At 63.4% G+C, this 16,331-nt stretch overlaps 2 protein-coding genes across 4 annotated transcripts in view; one reads left to right on the top strand and one right to left on the bottom strand.

Moving 5' to 3' along the window:
* The first annotated feature begins 1,593 nt into the window (after positions 1-1,593).
* Positions 1,594-8,320, top strand: LOC140904487 (antigen-presenting glycoprotein CD1d). 3 transcript variants are annotated; one of them, XM_073326869.1, is made up of 6 exons: positions 1,624-1,793; positions 2,036-2,314; positions 2,938-3,219; positions 3,686-3,982; positions 6,090-6,189; positions 6,273-6,410. In XM_073326869.1, the coding sequence occupies exons 1-6, from the start codon at positions 1,745-1,747 to the stop codon at positions 6,310-6,312; spliced, it is 1,047 nt and encodes a 348-aa protein (XP_073182970.1). In that variant the 5' UTR covers positions 1,624-1,744; the 3' UTR covers positions 6,313-6,410. The 3 variants fall into 3 exon arrangements, with proteins under 3 accessions (XP_073182969.1, XP_073182970.1, XP_073182968.1); XM_073326868.1 differs by lacking the exon at positions 6,090-6,189 and having other exon boundaries at positions 1,594-1,671; positions 6,273-8,320; XM_073326867.1 differs by lacking the exon at positions 6,090-6,189 and having other exon boundaries at positions 6,273-8,320.
* A 4,133-nt stretch (positions 8,321-12,453) lies between these two features.
* LOC140904481 (uncharacterized) overlaps positions 12,454-16,331 on the bottom strand; it is a 32,969-nt gene continuing 29,091 nt past the window's right edge. Inside the window, exons 18-23 of the mRNA XM_078848395.1 lie at positions 15,255-15,378; positions 14,740-15,018; positions 13,860-14,177; positions 13,098-13,394; positions 12,671-12,770; positions 12,454-12,593 (exon numbers count right to left, since the gene is read on the bottom strand). Coding sequence (XP_078704521.1) covers positions 12,554-12,593; positions 12,671-12,770; positions 13,098-13,394; positions 13,860-14,177; positions 14,740-15,018; positions 15,255-15,378 — 1,158 coding nt within the window. The 3' untranslated portion in view covers positions 12,454-12,553. The remainder of the gene's footprint in view (positions 12,594-12,670; positions 12,771-13,097; positions 13,395-13,859; positions 14,178-14,739; positions 15,019-15,254; positions 15,379-16,331) is intronic.

Raw genomic sequence — 16,331 nt, 5'->3', positions numbered from 1 at the left:
CGGTCCACCAGCATGGGAGAAAGGGAGGCGCCCGGGGGCCTGGGAGGAGAACAGAGGAGAATGGGGCACAGAGTGGGAGGGGCTAAAGGAAGGGCGGGGGAAGGGCTTTCGGGAGGGGGGCATCGGGGCGGGGGAGGGGATGTTGGCATGGAGGGGGCAGCTTAGGGGGGCACTGCCCCTGTCATTCAGGTCCAGCCAGAGGTGCCGTTTAGGGGCCGGGGACTCCTATGCCCCCCCCGAGTTTGGTAGGGGGGGTCCCCTCGGGGCCCACGTCTTCGCCCCCTCACCGCAGTATCAGAGCACCTGCGAGAGCCTGAGCTCCGTCCCCTCCCAGCCCCTCGGGGAGCTTGGGCCGGGCGGTTCTCCCCCTTGTGCGGGGGGCCCTGAGGCGAAGGGCCGGCTCTTCAAAGCCGTTTCCGCACCGAGCGGGATTTCCAAGGGCGCCCAGGAGGTCAGGCTCGTCGTCAGCCCCGCGAGATGCCGAGCTGCGTCCTGGGGGGGCTCCGTCCCGAAGGCGCCGGCCTGCCGGCAGACCGGGCGGGCGCAGGGGTAGCCGGACGAAGCCAGCTGCCTCCGGGCGACCTGTCTCACGGCGGGGAGCCAAACCCGGCAGGCCACCTCTGGGAGACGGCGGTTGGGAAGGAGGCCGTGGCAGCTCAGAGCCCAGCTCTAAGACGGATTGAATTGTCTTTCGCTCTGTGGGAAGGAGATACAGTGCTCCTCTCGGCTACTTTCTAAGTCGTTATCTGATCAGGTGCCTCGGGAGCCCCGGGAATCACAGTTAAAATTTGTCGTCCCCCCCGCCACATCAAAACCTGAACTGGTGCCCCTAGGTTCAGCCCGGCTGCCCCCCAGCGGGAGGAGCCAGCCCCAGCCCCACAGTACAGGACCACCCCTGCGGGGTGAGTGGGGGCAGGCTGGCTCCCCCACCCCAAGCCTGCCCTCTGCGGCGGGGCAGGTTTGGGGTGACGTTCCGGGGCTGAGGGTGCTGCTGTGGGCGGAGCCCGTGGGCGGGGTGAGGAGCAGGATGCTGGCCGTGAATCTGAGCCCTGGGCACCTGCCTAGTCTGCCTGTGGGTGAATCTGGCTCTGAGTGGGGGGGCGCTGTCCCCTGGCAGTCAGGGCTGGCCCCATTGCCCCAGGGCGGCGCTAGGGGCTGGGCTGCAGGGAGCAGGGCGGGGGGCAGCAGGGGGCTCTGCCCGGGCAGTCAGGGCTGGCCCCGTTGCCCCAGAGCAGTGCTAAGGGCTGGGCTGCAGGGAGCAGGGCAGGGGGCAGAAGGGGGCTCTCCCCGGGCAGTCAGGGCTGGCCCCATTGCCCCAGGGCGGCGCTAGGGGCTGGGCTGCAGGGAGCAGGGCGGGGGGCAGCAGGGGGCTCTGCCCGGGCAGACAGGGCTGGCCCCATTGCCCCAGGGCGGCGCTAAGGGCTGGGCTGGGAGCAGTGGTACCCCAGGCTGGAGGAGATGGAGGGGGCGTCACACACACGCACTGACCCGGGCACAGGGTCTGGTTCTGATCTTGCGGCCGGGGATCCCCCTCCCGCGCTGCCTCCGCTCCCCGACTCCCTCTGCCCTGATTGGCTCGGGGCTGGCAGCTGCGGGGACGCAGCTGAGCAGAGACAGACAAAGAGAGAAGTGGGCAAAGAGGCGTGTGCCCTGGGGCAGAACCGAGAGCATGTGAGTGACTCTGGGCCCCTCATCTCGCTGCCCTGACGCCCGCCTGAGCCCGGCTTCCCCTTCCCCTGCCAGGATGCTGCTCCCTCTGCTGCTCCTCCCCTGGGCATGGGCGGCCCGGACTGGTAATTGGGGACCCCTCCCCCACCGTTTTTGAACCTGGGAGGTGGGGATGGTGTAATCCCAAGGCTAGGGTAGGGCAGCACCACGCTGGGCTAGTGACCCTTGCTGGGGGAGTAGAAGGAGTGGGGAGGTGGGTTAGGTTCAGCAGGGAGATCCTGTCGCGAAGGACTTAAGGAGACTGAGACTCATTCAGCTCTCTCCCCACCTGCTTTGTCCTCCACTTGTTTCCTGCCCCCTCCCCCAGCCTCCCCTCCTCTCCCCCCAGCATCTGTCACCCTGCGGCTGCTCCAGATCAATGTCTTCCACAACACCAGCTCCACGGACATGGAGGGGATGGCCCTGCTGGGCGACCTGGAGACCCACTCCATGGACTGCAGCACCTGCCAGATCCGCTTCCTGCAGCCCTGGGCCCAGCGGGGCCTGACCCCGAAGGAGTGGCAGGACCTGGAGCTGCTGATCCATCACTACCTGTTCAATTTCAACCGTACTGTGAACAGGATAGCTCAGCAGCAGGGAATGGCCTGTGAGTACGAAGCGGGGTGCTGGGAACTGACACACTCACCACAGCCACTGAGCGTGTCCCTGGGGGCAAGACAGCCAGTCCCTGGCCCGTAGGCTGTTTGGAGCCGGCGTCCCTCAGAGGGGAAACACCCGTACCCCATTCTCCACTCCAGGGTCAGCCAGCCAGGTCTGGGGCCAGATTGTAGCTTGAACTTCCTAGAGGGGAAAGGCCCCACGTCCCACTCCCTGAGCCGAGGCTCCGGGTCTTTCCTGACATGTAGCCTGACCCTTTGAAAAGCAGGTCATTTGGGCGGGGGTCTGTATCTCAGGAACCCAGTGACCAAGGTACCCCAAATTTGCACCACAAACTCTGCCTCAGGCCCCGATATAATGCAGCGATTTTCGAGCCAATCTGACTATGCACGTGAAAAATCAGCTTTAAACAAAAACTTCAACGTGCCCTGAATTCCAGCCAGGGTTGCCCCACAATCCCGCCGCTGTCCTGAGGCCAAACGTCCTCATAGTACCTGACAAGTCTATTCCCCCCTCCCATCCCTCACGCTGCCTCTCTATTTCTGACCCTTACCCCTGCCTCCCGGTGACCTCGGGACGCCCGTCCTCATCCCCCTGCCCTCCCTGCTCCAGACCCCTTTGTTACCCAGGTCTCTGTCAGCTGCGAGTTCCACCCCAACGGCACCTCGAGGGGATTCTATGAGGCCGCGGTGAACGGCGAGGACTTCGTCAGCTTCGACGCGGACGCAGGCACCTGGGTCGCTCGTCAGGGGGACAAGCTGGCGCTCTACACCCGGGACCTTCTTAACCACGAGAGGAGCACGGCCATCACGCTTCAGTTTCTCCTGCGAGCAACCTGTATCAATGAGCTCAAGAGCTTTGTCCAGTATGGGAACGAGTCTCTGGAGAGGCAAGGTGAGGCTGGACACCACTCGCTGCCATGCGACCACCTCTGGGGTAGGATGTGGGGGCTGTTTATACAGGGATCCCTGGTCCAGCACTGAGAAGAAGTCACCTTTGGGGTCAGGTGTGGGAGCTGTTTATATAGGGATCCCTCACCTTGAACTGATTTGCAGCCACCTCTGGGGTGGGGCACGGGGGCTGTTTATCCAGGGACCCCTTGCCTGGTGTACAAATGCAGCTATAGCTGGGGTGGAGCACCGTAGCCATTTCATAGCCGCACTGCACAGCCGTTTAGGACAGGAAGTGAAGGGGGATTCCCTCACCACTGGTAACTGCAGGGGACAGAATTGGGGCCTGGCCAGGACAGCGGGGCCAACGCCTGAGCCCGGGGGATGGAGCTGGGTTTGGCTAGTGAGTCCCTGAGGCTCAGACTGAATCGTCCCCTCTCCCCCGCCCCGTCTCTCTCCCCCTGTCTCAGAGCGGCCGGTCGCCGTGGTGTTTGCCCGAGCGCCTTCCCCAGCCGGGACCCCCGCGCCGTTACTGCTGGTTTGCCGGGTCACCGGTTTCTACCCCCGGCCCATCCGCGTGGCCTGGCTGCAGGACGGGGAGGAGGTGGGGCCGGACGGGCGGCTGAGCTCCAGCGGGATCCTGCCCAACGCGGACCTGACCTACCAGCTGCGCAGCTCCCTGGCCATGGAGCCGGGCGACGGGCACAGCTACGCCTGCCGGGTGGAGCACAGCAGCCTGGGGGGCCAGAGCTTGCTGATCCCCTGGGGTAGGTGCACGTCTCCAGGGGGGTGCGGTCGTGGTCTCTGGGGGCTTTTCCTGCACGTCCTGAGTGGGACAGGGTGGTTCCAGGCAACGGGACTGGGATGGAGGGAGGCAGAGGGGTGAGTGAGGGTTGTGGAGATGAACCAGGGGGAGCAGGATGGAGGAGCTGAGGGGGACGGGGCAGGACTGGGATGGAGGGAGGCAGAGGGGTGAGTGAGGGTTGTGGGGATGGACCAGGGGGAGCAGGATGGAGGAGCTGAGGGGGACGGGACAGGACTGGGATGGAGGGAGGCAGCAGTGGTGGCTGAGGAGAGCGCGAATGGGACGGGGTGCAGAGAGCTGTGTAGAGTGGGGCAGAGGAGGTGCGGGGAGCAGAGCTGGGGAGGGTCTGTGGGGTATGCGGAAAAAGAGATGGGTATGGTGGGGATTGGACAGAGGGGAGCAGAACTGGATTGGGGGGAAGCAGGGGGTGGGACTGTGGGAGAAAATAGGGGGACTGTGGGGGAGGCTGAGCGAACAGTGCGGGGATGTGGGGCTGAGGGCAGTGGGTTGGGGTGGGGTGTCACGGAGTCCCTGGGCAATGCTCTGGAACTGCTCCCTACAAAGCCAGGCAGGATTCTGGGGAAGTCTCTCTGGGAGCAGCCTGTCTTCAGGACGCACAGCTCACCTGGCTTCCCCCTTCCTGGGTCTGACCTCAGAGCATTCAGCATCCGCTGCCCCTCCCTGCACTTCCCACAGCGACACCACGCAGGCGGGGTCCTGGGGGGGCCAGAGGGTCCTGCCCCCCAACTCCGCAGTCAGACGGGACTCTCAGCCAAACAGTAAAACAGAAGGTTTATTAGACAACAGGAACATGGTCTAACACAGAGCTTGTAGGTGCAGAGAACAGGACCCCTCAGCTGGGTCCATTTTGGGGGGCAGTGAGCCAGACAACCCCGTCTGCCCTTCACTCCATGTCCCAGCCAGCCCCAAACTGAAACTCCCTCCAGCCCCTCCTCCTCTGGGCTTTGTCCCTTTCCCGGGCCAGGAGGACACCGGATTCCTTTGTTCTCCAACCCTTTAGCTCTCACCTCGCAGGGGGGAAGGGCCCAGGTCATCAGTTGCCAGGAAACAGGGTGTCGGCCATTCTCTGTGTCCAGACCCCTGCACACCCCTGCCCTCTAGGGCTCTGCAACGATCATACACCCTTACCCCACCCCCTAGATACTTAAGAACTGCCTAGAGGAAACTGAGGCACCTCCACACTATTCAGAGGAAACATTAAGATGTGACGAAGTGGGACTGTTCTTAATGTTTCCTCTGAATAGTGTGGGGGTGCCTCAGTTTCCCCTAGGTAGTTCTTAAGTCTCTAGGGGGTGGGGTAAGGGTGTATGATCATTGCAGGGCCCTAGAGGGCAGGTGTGTGCAGGGGTCTGGACACAGAGAGTGGCCGACACCCTGTTTCCTGGCAACTGATGGCCTGGCCCTTCCCCCCTGGGAGGTGAGAGCTAAAGGGTTGGAGAACAAAGGAATCAGGTGACCTCCTGGCCCGGGAAAGGAACAAAGCCCAGAGGAGGAGGGGCTGGAGGGAGTTTCATTTTGGGGCTGGCTGGGACATGGAGTGAAGTGCAGACGTGGTCGTCTGGCTCACTGCCCCCCAAAATGGACCCAGCTGAGGGGTCCCGTTCTCTGCACCTGCAAGCTCTGTGTTAGACCATGTTCCTGTCGTCTAATAAACCTTCTGTGTTACTGGCTGGCTGAGAGTCACGTCTGACTGCGGAGTTGGGGGGCAGGACCCTCTGGCTTCCCCAGGAGCCCTGCCTGAGCGGACTCGCTGGGGGGAAGCGCACGGAGGGGCAGAGGATGCTGAATGCTCCGAGGTCAGACCCAGGAAGGTGGAAGCCGGGTGAGCTGTGTGTCCTGCAGACAGGCTGCTCACAGAAAGGCGATTACCCCAGAGTCCTGACTGGCTTCATGGGGAGCAGCTCCAGAGCATCGCCCAGGGACTCCGTGACATAAGAACAGTCCCACTTCGTCACATGGGGGGAGCAGGGGGAGACTGCAGGAGAGGCGGAGGGACCAGGGCCCATTCTCCTGTCCCGGTTCCCAGCATGGCACCCCCTGTTTTACAGAGCAGAGCTGGGGCTGGGGCCCCGGCCTGGCCGTGGGCATCACCCTGGGGGCTCTGGCCGTAGCCGCCGTGGCCGGGGTGCTGTGGAGGAGCAGACGCAGGTGAGTCCTCTCCCTCTTGGGGGTGGGGGTGGGGGTGGGACCGTTACACCCCCTAACCCATCCCCTCTGCTCTCTCCTTCCAGGGGCTACCAGGACGTTAGACCAGGGGAGTCCAGGGCCTGAGGGCGGCACCGGCCCAGGTGTGGGCATTGACCCATCTCCTGGGGACATGGACCTTGGGGCTGGATCCGTGCCCAGCTCCAGAGCTGAGGGCCCCAAGGGCAGGACTGGATCGGGGTGTCACGGAGTGTGGGGGAGTCCGGGCCCTGCACCCCTCTTCCTGGGATTCACTGTGACTCTCAGCCAGCCAGTAAAATGGAAGGTTTATTGGACACCAGGAACAAATAGAGCTGTGGGTACAACCAGGACCCCTCAGTCAAGTCCTTCTGGGGGAGCAGGGAGCTTAGACCCCAGCCCTGGGGTTCCCTGTGTTCCTCCACCCAGCCCCAAACTGAAACTAAACCCACCCAGCAGGCCCCCTCCTGCAGCCTCTGTCCACATTGTGGGGCAGAGGGGTTACCTCCTCCATCCCCCTCCCGGCTCAGGTGACAGGCTCTCAGGTCTCCGGTCCCCAGGGAAACTCCCCTGCTACATTCCCAGGTCAACACTCCCCCCTCCCTGCTGCGTCACAGGTAGCAAGTGGGTTGCCCATGGGACATAGGCCCAGCTACCCACAGGGAGCCCTGACAACACTACGCCCCCCAGGGCGCCGGGGAGGCAGCTGGCTGGGCTGGGCTGAGAGCTCCTGGGGGCAGGGCCCCTCCAGAGCTGGGTGTGAGGGACCCGGGCTCCAGGGGTAGGTTCTGTGTTTTTGTTCTGCGTCTGGGCAGCACCGAGCCCAAGGGGGTCCTGGGCACAACCAGGCTCCTCGGCCCTGCGGTAATACAGCAATAATAATAGTTCTGGCTGGGGAGGGGAAGAGAGGGAGGCTAGCGAGTGTGGACGCAGCGCAGCCAGGAGGGGTTTATCCCCAGTGTGGGGACAGCACCTCCCCGCACGGCCCTCGCCCGGTCCACACATGCCCTGCTCTGCAGAGCGACTGTGTGCACACGGGGGGCTTGGCGACACAGCGGTGTGCTGGGGTGTGGGGTCACACCTCTGACCCCCGGAGCTCTGTGTGTGTCCCGGGGGTCGTGTCACACCTAACTGCAGAGCTCTGCTGGGATAAGCGTTAAGTGTAGACCAGGCCACAGGCAGGGTTCGGGGAGACCATCCGTGGGAGGCTGGGACGTGGGCCCATTACTCTCCAGGGGGCTCCAGCTCTAATGCAGCCCCAGGGTGGGGGGACTGGCAGCTCGGTGGGGTGAGGAATGGGACACACGGCCTTTCCCATTAGGGTGCACTGGCTCCAATCCAGCCCCAGGGCAGGGGAGGGGCTGGGCTGGCTGAAGGAGGTGGGCAAGGGGCACGGGGCCTTTACCCTCCTGCAGTGCCAGCTCCACTCTGATGTTAGTGACCAGAATTCCTCCCCACGGGGCCTGGTCTGTGCCCTTAATATGTAGCCTTGCTCCGTGTCCCCTGCCCAAACCCGGCCTCCCCCAATGGCACCACCTTCCCCGCTCCGTCTAACGCGCTGGATGTTCACACTGCGCACATCAGGATGGGATGGGAGGTGGAGGGTGGGACGGAGTGGGAATTTTCTGTAATATTTTGTATGAATACTGTATGTGCCTCAGTTTCCCCTACATGCTGCATTGTTCGCTAGGTGGGGGAAACGGCTGTTTACTCTTTGCAGAGGCCCAGCGAGGCAGGTGTGGCTGGTGCCCGGCTGTCTCGGCTTTGGGGCCCAGGTTCATGTAGCAAAGCCAAACACGGCAACGTTTGCCACCTAGCACCCAACAAATGATCCTGATCGTGTCGACTTCCTGCCTCTCAGCAAGGGAGCTGCGCCCCATTCCCCTGGCCAAGAACACGGCCTGAGGAGGGGCCAGGTGGGGGGTGAGCTCACCCGGGAACTAGAGACAAAGAGGGGACAGGGGACAAAGAGGCCCAGAGCGGGAGCCAAGGGGTCCACACAGCTTGGCTGGGGCTGGGAGACCCCCCAAAGGAACTCTGCTGTACCCCAGTTCTCTGTGCTGGAATGAGGGCTTCCTATGCCGTGTGCTAGTCACCTAATAAACCCGCCTGCTTTGACAAGGCTGCCTGAGTCCTTGCACATTCTGGGGGGGGGCATCGCCCCCTTTGGGGTACACATCTCTCGGAGGTGTCCAGCCCAGGAGGACTCGCTGAAGGATGCTCACAGTGTGAGGCTGGGGTGCTAACGGCTCCGAGGTTTGACCCAAGGGGGCAGGGAAGCCACGTGGCTCCCCTGACGGCAGAGCGGGACCCGGGGGGTCGAGGGGGGGTCTGATACTCCAAACGGGTCCCCCAGACCCAGGTCCAAGGCTGGGCCAAGGCACCAAACCTGGGGAGCTGTGACAGGGCCCTTTGGGGGGTTGGGACTCAGAACTTCTGCCAGCCCCGAACCTTCCACTGGGAATAATTCACACAGACCCATCCGCCCAATCCCCACAGACACACGTCCTCCCCCGCCCCCAGCAGAAAGGGGTTTGGGCACCAGGCCCTAGGGAAGGGGCTGGAGCGCCCCAGGTCCTTTGCCATGTGTCCTGCTTTGCTGGCATCTGGGCTGTGGGGTAGCGTTGCCCCCGGACGGCCATGGGGCCATTGTAGGTGCCGGGCGAGTCCGGCAGCCTGACCGCAGTCTGTCCCCTAGCAGGGAGAAGTATGGAAACGAGCCTTCCGGGCTGGTGCTCAGAGCTGGGCAGAGAAGGTCTCAGGCTGGGGGGTCCCGAAGACTTTCCAGATCTCTCCCTCCTGAGCCGCGATGGGAGCGGGTCGGATCCTGGGGGCCGGGAGCCGCTGGGCTGGGGCTCTGCTCGTGACACTGACGGTGCTGAGAACCCACCTGGCTCATTGCTCACTGCAACCCTGTGCAGAGCCCCGTCCTAGGTGGCTGCTGGGTGTATCAGGGGATGGGACCCCACAGGCCATTGGGGACCCCATTCTGGGTCGGTGCTAGGTGTATTGGGAGGGGCTGGATCCCACCCAGCCTGGGGAGCCCAGTCCCAGCAGGCGCTGGGTGTAACGGGGGAGGAGGAGGTTGGACCCACATGCCGCTGGGGGCTCCGTGCTGGGCAGACGCTGAGTATGTCGGGGGATTGGACCCCACAAGCTCTGGGCACCCTCTGCCTTTCCCTGTGTACCCCCTACTCGGGGTCCCACCTGCCCCCCACTCTCCTCGTCTCTCCCATTCTTTCCCTGGTGTCCTCTCCATCCGTGGGTGCTCAGTGTTACTGTCATTCTCCTCCCTCACCCCACATCTCCCTGCTCTCTCCTCAGGCTGCCCCACATCCTGGGAGGGTGGCTGCGGGGGAGAGCTTTCCTTGCTGCTCCAGGGGCCCCCGGCTGTTCCCCACCGGGCTGCTGAGCTATAAGTCCCAGGACAGGTGGGTCCTTGAGCTAAGGGGTCTCCCCTCCCCGGAGCATTTCCTGTGTCAGCACAATGCTGTCCATAGCCTGAGCACTCCTCAGCAACCCTACAATAACAACCCAGCCTCCCCACAGCCCAGCGCTCCCCAGCGACCCTACAATAACACCCCAGCCTGTCCACTGCCTAGCGCTCCCCTGCGACCCTACAATAACACCCCAGCCCGTCCACCACCCAGCGCTCCCCAGCGACCCTACAATAACACCCCAGCCCGTCCACCGCCCAGCGCTCCCCAGCGACCCTACAATAACACCCCAGCCTGTCCACCGCCCAGCGCTCCCCAGCGACCCTACAATAACACCCCAGCCTGTCCACCGCCCAGCGCTCCCCAGCGACCCTACAATAACACCCCAGCCCGTCCACCGCCCAGCGCTCCCCTGCGACCCTACAATAACACCCCAGCCCGTCCACCGCCCAGCGCTCCCCTGCGACCCTACAATAACACCCCAGCCCGTCCACCGCCCAGCGCTCCCCTGCGACCCTACAGTAACACCCCAGCCTGTCCACCGCCCAGCGCTCCCCTGCGACCCTACAATAACACCCCAGCCCGTCCACCGCCCAGCGCTCCCCAGCGACCCTACAATAACACCCCAGCCTGTCCACTGCCTAGCGCTCCCCTGCGACCCTACAATAACACCCCAGCCCATCCACCGCCCAGCGCTCCCCAGCGACCCTACAATAACACCCCAGCCCGTCCACCGCCCAGCGCTCCCCAGCGACCCTACAATAACACCCCAGCCTGTCCACCGCCCAGCGCTCCCCAGCGACCCTACAATAACACCCCAGCCCGTCCACCGCCCAGCGCTCCCCTGCGACCCTACAATAACATCCCAGCCTGTCCACCGCCCAGCGCTCCCCTGCGACCCTACAATAACACCCCAGCCCGTCCACCGCCCAGCGCTCCCCAGCGACCCTACAATAACACCCCAGCCTGTCCACCGCCCAGCGCTCCCCAGCGACCCTACAGTAACACCCCAGCCCGTCCACCGCCCAGCGCTCCCCTGCGACCCTACAATAACATCCCAGCCTGTCCACCGCCCAGCGCTCCCCTGCGACCCTACAATAACACCCCAGCCCGTCCACCGCCCAGCGCTCCCCAGCGACCCTACAATAACACCCCAGCCTGTCCACCGCCCAGCGCTCCCCAGCGACCCTACAGTAACATCCCAGCCCGTCCACCGCCCAGCGCTCCCCTGCGACCCTACAATAACACCCCAGCCCGTCCACCGCCCAGCGCTCCCCAGCGACCCTACAATAACACCCCAGCCCGTCCACGGCCCAGCGCTCCCCAGCGACCCTACAATAACACCCATCCCGTCCACCGCCCAGCGCTCCCCTGCGACCCTACAATAACACCCCAGCCCGTCCACCGCCCAGCGCTCCCCTGCGACCCTACAATAACACCCCAGCCCGTCCACCGCCCAGCGCTCCCCAGCGACCCTACAATGACAACCCGGCCTGTTGTGAGGCAGCAGGGAGGGGGGAGTGTTGACCTGGGAATGTTCCCTGGGGACCGGAGACCTGAGAGCCTGTCACCTGAGCCGGGAGGGGGATGGAGGAGGTAACACCTCTGCCGAGGAATGTGAACAGAGGCTCCAGGAGGGAGCCTGCTGGGGGGTTGGTTTCAGTTTCGGGCTGGGTGTGACTTTGTCCATCTCTTGGTGTGGCTCTGGGCTGCTGTTCTACCTGGTAACAGGCTGGTCAGCGCACTCACCACTGCTCTAACCGGCTACACCCCACTCCCCTCCTACACTGGGGTGAGAACCCAGGAGTCCTGGCTCCCAGCCCCCCTGTCCTAACCCACTGGACCCAGCCCCCTCCCAGAAGGTGGTGCCATTGGGGGAGGCCGGGTTTGGGCAGGGGACATGGAGCAACGCTACATATTAAGGGCACAGACCGGGCCCCGTGGGGGGAATTCCCCCCCCACCCCCACCCCCAGACTGGGGTAGAACCCAGAAGTCCTGACTAGCCTGCCCCCTGCTTGAACTCACGAGACCCCACTCCCCTCCCAGAGCTCAGGATAGAACCCAGGAGTCCTGAATAGCCCCCACTCCCACCACTCGAGCCCACTCCCCCTCCCCAGCCAGGACTATTATTATTGCTGTATTACCGCAGGGCCGAGGAGCCCGGTCGTGCCCACGACCCCCTTGGGCTCGGTGCTGCCCAGACGCAGAACAAAAACACAGAACCTACCCCTGGAGCCTGGGTCCCTCACACCCAGCTCTGGAGGGGCCCTGCCCCCAGGAGCTCTCAGCCCAGCCCAGCCAGCTGCCTCCCCGGCGCCCTGGGGGGCGTAGTGTTGTCAGGCTCCCTGTGGGTAGCTGGGCCTATGTCCCATGGGCAACCCACTTGCTACCCGGGCACCCCAGCCCAGCCTGGACACCCTGACAGGACCCTTCTGGTTCCCATGCCCCCACCCACACCCACCGCCTTGGTGTATGTAGCCGTGTCTGACCCCTGCACCCAGGCCCTGGCTCCTACAGCCCCTGGTGGGACCCGCTGGGCAGCCCCTCCCTGAAGGGTTTATTGAATGGCACAGGCCAGCGCCGGCTCCATGCGGCTCCTGGATCCCAGCGATCCCACAGCTCCCCCAAGTGTCCAACGTCCCCTGAACGTCCCAGAGGGAGGAGTATCGAGGGGTAGCCATGTTAGTCTGTATCCACAAAAACAACAAGGAGTCCGGTGGCACCTTAAAGACTAACAGATTTATTTGGGCATAAGCTTTTGCGGGTAAAAAACCCAGTTTTTCAGACCTCCCAGGGCCCCGATCCAGTCCTGCCCTCGGGGCCCTCAGCTCTGGAGCCGGGCACGAATCCAGCTCCAAGGTCCATGTCCCCAGGACACGGGCCAATGTCCACACCTGGGCCGGTGCCGCCCTTAGGCCCTGGACTCCCCTGGTCTAACGTCCTGGTAGCCCCTGGAAGGAGAGAGCAGAGGGGATGGGTTAGGGGGTGTAACAGTCCCACCTCCACCCCCAAGAGGGAGAGGACTCACCTGCGTCTGCTCCTCCACAGCACCACGGCCACGGCAGCTACGGCCAGAGCCCCAAGGGTGATGCCCACGGCCAGGCCGGGGCCCCAGCCCCTGCTGTGCCCTGTAAAACAGGGGGTGCCATGCTGGGAACGGGGACAGGAGTATGGGCCCGGGTCCCTCCACCTCTCCTGCAGTCCCTCCCCCTCTCCTCCCACCTTCCCAACCCCTCCTCTTCCCCCCACTCTAGTCCTGCTCCCCCATCCCAATCTTGTACCATTCCCCTCAGCTCCTCCATCCTGCTCCCCCTGGTTCATCCCCACAACCCTCACTCACCCCTCTGCCTCCCTTCATCCCAGTCCCGTTGCCTGGAACCACCCTGTCCCACTCAGGACGTGCAGGAAAAGCCCCCAGAGACCACAACCGCACCCCCCTGGGGACGTGCACCTACCCCAGGGGATCAGCAGGCTCTGGCCCCCCAGGCTGCTGTGCTCCACCCGGCAGGTGTAGCTGTGCCCATCGCCCGGCTCCACGGCCAGGGAGCTGCGCAGCTGGTAGGTCAGGTCCGCGTTGGGCAGGATCCCGCTGGAGCTCACCCGCCCGCCCGGCCCCACCTCCTCCCCGTCCTGCAGCCAGGCCACGCGGATGGGCCGGGGGTAGAAACCGGTGACCCGGCAAACCAGCAGTAACGGCGCGGGGGTCCCGGCTGGGGAAGGCGCTCGGGCAAACACCACAGCGACCGGCCGCTCTGAGACAGGGGGAGAGAGACGGGGCGGGGGAGAGGGGACGATTCAGTCTGAGCCTCAGGGACTCACTAGCCAAACCCAGCTCCATCCCCTGGGCTCAGGCGTTGGCTCCGCTGTCCTGGCCAGGCCCCAATTCTGTCCCCTGCAGTTACCAGTGGTGAGGGAATCCCCCTTCACTTCCTGTCCTAAACGGCTGTGCAGTGCGGCTATGAAATGGCTACGGTGCTCCACCCCAGCTATAGCTGCATTTGTACACCAGGCAAGGGGTCCCTTGATAAACGGCCCCCTGCCCCACCCCAGAGGTGGCTGCATCTCAGTCCAAGGTGAGGGATCTTTGTACAAACAGCCCCCATGCCCAGCCTCAGAGATGGCTGCATAGGAGCACTGGGTGCGGGATCTCTGTATAAACAGCAAATACACCCCACCCCAGAGGTGGCTGCATGGCAGCGAGTGGTGTCCAGCCTCACCTTGCCTCTCCAGAGACTCTTTCCCATGCTGGACAAAGCTCTTGATCTGATTGACACACGTCATTCTCAGGAGAAACTGAAGCGTGATGGCTGTGCTCTTATCCAGGTTGAGAAGGTCCTGGGCGTAGAGCGCCAGCTTGTCGCCCTGCCAAGCGACCCATTTGCCTGCGTCCGCGTCGAAGCTGATAAAGTCCTCCCCATTCACTCCGGTGTCATCGAATCCCCTCGAGGTGCCGTTGGGGTGCAGCTCGCAGCCGAGGGAGCCCTGGGTAATGAAGGGGTCTGAAACAGGAAGGGCAGGGGGATGAGGAGGGGCATCTGGAGGTCCCAGGAGGGGGCAGAAATAGAGAGACGGGGTTAGTAAAGACATAATGTCAGGTGCCATGAGGAGGTTGGGCCATACAAGGGCAGCAGGATTGTGGGGTGGCCCTGGCTGGAGTTAAGGGTAAATTGCAGTTTCTGTTTCAAACTGATTTTTCACGTGCAGTCAGATTGGCTTGAAAATCACTGCGTTAAATTGGTGCCTGAGGCAGAGTTTGTGGTGCAAATTTGGGGTTCCTCGGTCACGGGGTTCCTGAGATACAGACCCCCGCCCAAATGACCTGCTTTCAAAGCGTCAGGCTACATGTCAGGAAAGACCCGGAGCCTCGGCTCAGGGAGTGGGACGTGGGGCCTTTCCCCTCTAGGAAGTTCAAGCTACAATCTGGCCCCAGACCTGGCTGGCTGACTCTGGGGTGGGGAATGGGGTACGGGTGTTTCCCCTCTGAGGGACGCCGGCTCCAAACAGCCTACGGGCCAGGGACTGGCTGTCTTGCCCCCAGGGACACGCTCAGTGGCTGTGGTGAGTGTGTCAGTTCCCAGCACCCCGCTTCGTACTCACAGGCCATTCCCTGCTGCTGAGCTATCCTGTTCACAGTACGGTTGAAGTTGAACAGGTAGTGATGGATCAGCAGCTCCAGGTCCTGCCACTCCTTCGGGGTCAGGCCCCGCTGGGCCCAGGGCTGCAGGAAGCGGATCTGGCAGGTGCTGCAGTCCATGGAGTGGGTCTCCAGGTCGCCCAGCAGGGCCATCCCCTCCATGTCCGTGGAGCTGGCGTTGTGGAAGACATTGATCTGGAGCAGCCGCAGGGTGACAGACGCTGGCGGGAGAGGAGGGGAGGCTGAGGCAGGGAAGAAGAGGAGGACAAAGTGGGTGGGGAGAGAGATTAATGAGTCTCTGTCCCTTAAACAATCCTGCACTCCGGGGTCTCCCTGCTGATCCCTAACCTGTCTCCCCCGTCCTACTCCCGCAGCAAGAGTCACTAGCCCAGCATGGTACTTCCCCACCCTGCCCCTAGTATTACACCATTCACATGCATCCCTGGCAGCAGAAAGGGCAGGAGGGGTCTCCACTTACCAGCCCGGGCCCCCCATTCCCAGGAGAGAAGCAGCAAAGAGAGCAGCATCCTGGCAGGGGAAGGGGGATTCGGGCTCTGGCAGATGTCAGGGCAGCGGGACGTGGGGCCCAGGATCCCCATGTGCTTTCAGTTCCTCCGCATCCTACACGCCTCTACGACAACTTCTCTTTTTCTCTGTGCTTTCTCAGCGCTGTCCCCACGGCTGCCAGCCCCAAGCCAATCAGGGCAGAGGGAGTCGGGGAGCGGGGGCAGCGCGGGAGGGGGATCCCGGCAGCAAGATCAGAACCAGGCCCTGTCCCCGGCAGACTCAGCCTCTGTCCACATTGGCACTTTGTCCGCAAAACTTTTGTCGTTTAGCGGTGTTAAAAACACACTCCCGAAGGACAAGAGTTTTCCTGAGGAAGCGTGCGGTTGTGAATAGTGCTCCTGCCGACAAAGCCACTGCTGCTCCTGGGGGTGGATGTTTTTTGTCGGCAGGAGAGCTCCCTCCTGCCGACAACCAGCTGGGATGCTGCGCGCCTTTTTGCGGCCATGGTGTGTGTGAGACGCCCCCTCCATCTCCTCCAGCCTGCGGTACCGCTGCTCCCAGCAAAGCCCCCGCGCCACAATGGGGCATCAGGCCAGCCCTGCCTGCCCGGGCAGAGCCCCCTGCTGCCCCCCGCCCCGCTCCCTGCAGCCCAGCCCCTAGCGCCGCCCTGGGGCAATGGGGCCAGCCCTGGGCTGTGGACAGGCTGGGGTGTTATTGTAGGGTCACTGAGGAATGCTGGGCTGTGGACAGGCTGGGTTGTTATTGTAGGGTCACTGAGGAACGCTGGGCTGTGGACAGGTATCATGGAGTGTGGGGGAGTCCGGGCCCTGCACCCCTCTTCCTGGGATTCACTGTGATTCCTGGGATTCTCAGCCAGCCAGTAAAACAGAAGGTTTATTGGACAATGGGAACACAGTCATAAACAGAGCTTGTGGGTACAACCAGGACTTCACAGTCAAGTCCTTCAGGGGGTGTGACGAAGTGGGACTGTTCTTAATGTTTCCTCTGAATAGTGTGGGGGTGCCTCAGTTTCCCCTATGAAGTTCTT

The sequence above is a fragment of the Lepidochelys kempii genome, chromosome 14, assembly GCF_965140285.1.
Source record: "Lepidochelys kempii isolate rLepKem1 chromosome 14, rLepKem1.hap1, whole genome shotgun sequence".
Taxonomy (NCBI): domain Eukaryota; kingdom Metazoa; phylum Chordata; order Testudines; family Cheloniidae; genus Lepidochelys; species Lepidochelys kempii.
This window is presented reverse-complemented; position numbering and strand designations above follow the sequence as displayed.

Excerpts from the sequence above, each read along its gene's own strand:
- LOC140904487 (XM_073326867.1), top strand. The coding sequence starts at position 1,745 with ATGCTGCTCCCTCTGCTGCTCCTCCCCTGGGCATGGGCGGCCCGGACT. Across the intron at positions 2,315-2,937 it reads TCAGCAGCAGGGAATGGCCT|ACCCCTTTGTTACCCAGGTC; the intron begins GTGAGTACGAAG and ends TCCCTGCTCCAG. Across the intron at positions 3,220-3,685 it reads CGAGTCTCTGGAGAGGCAAG|AGCGGCCGGTCGCCGTGGTG; the intron begins GTGAGGCTGGAC and ends CCCCTGTCTCAG.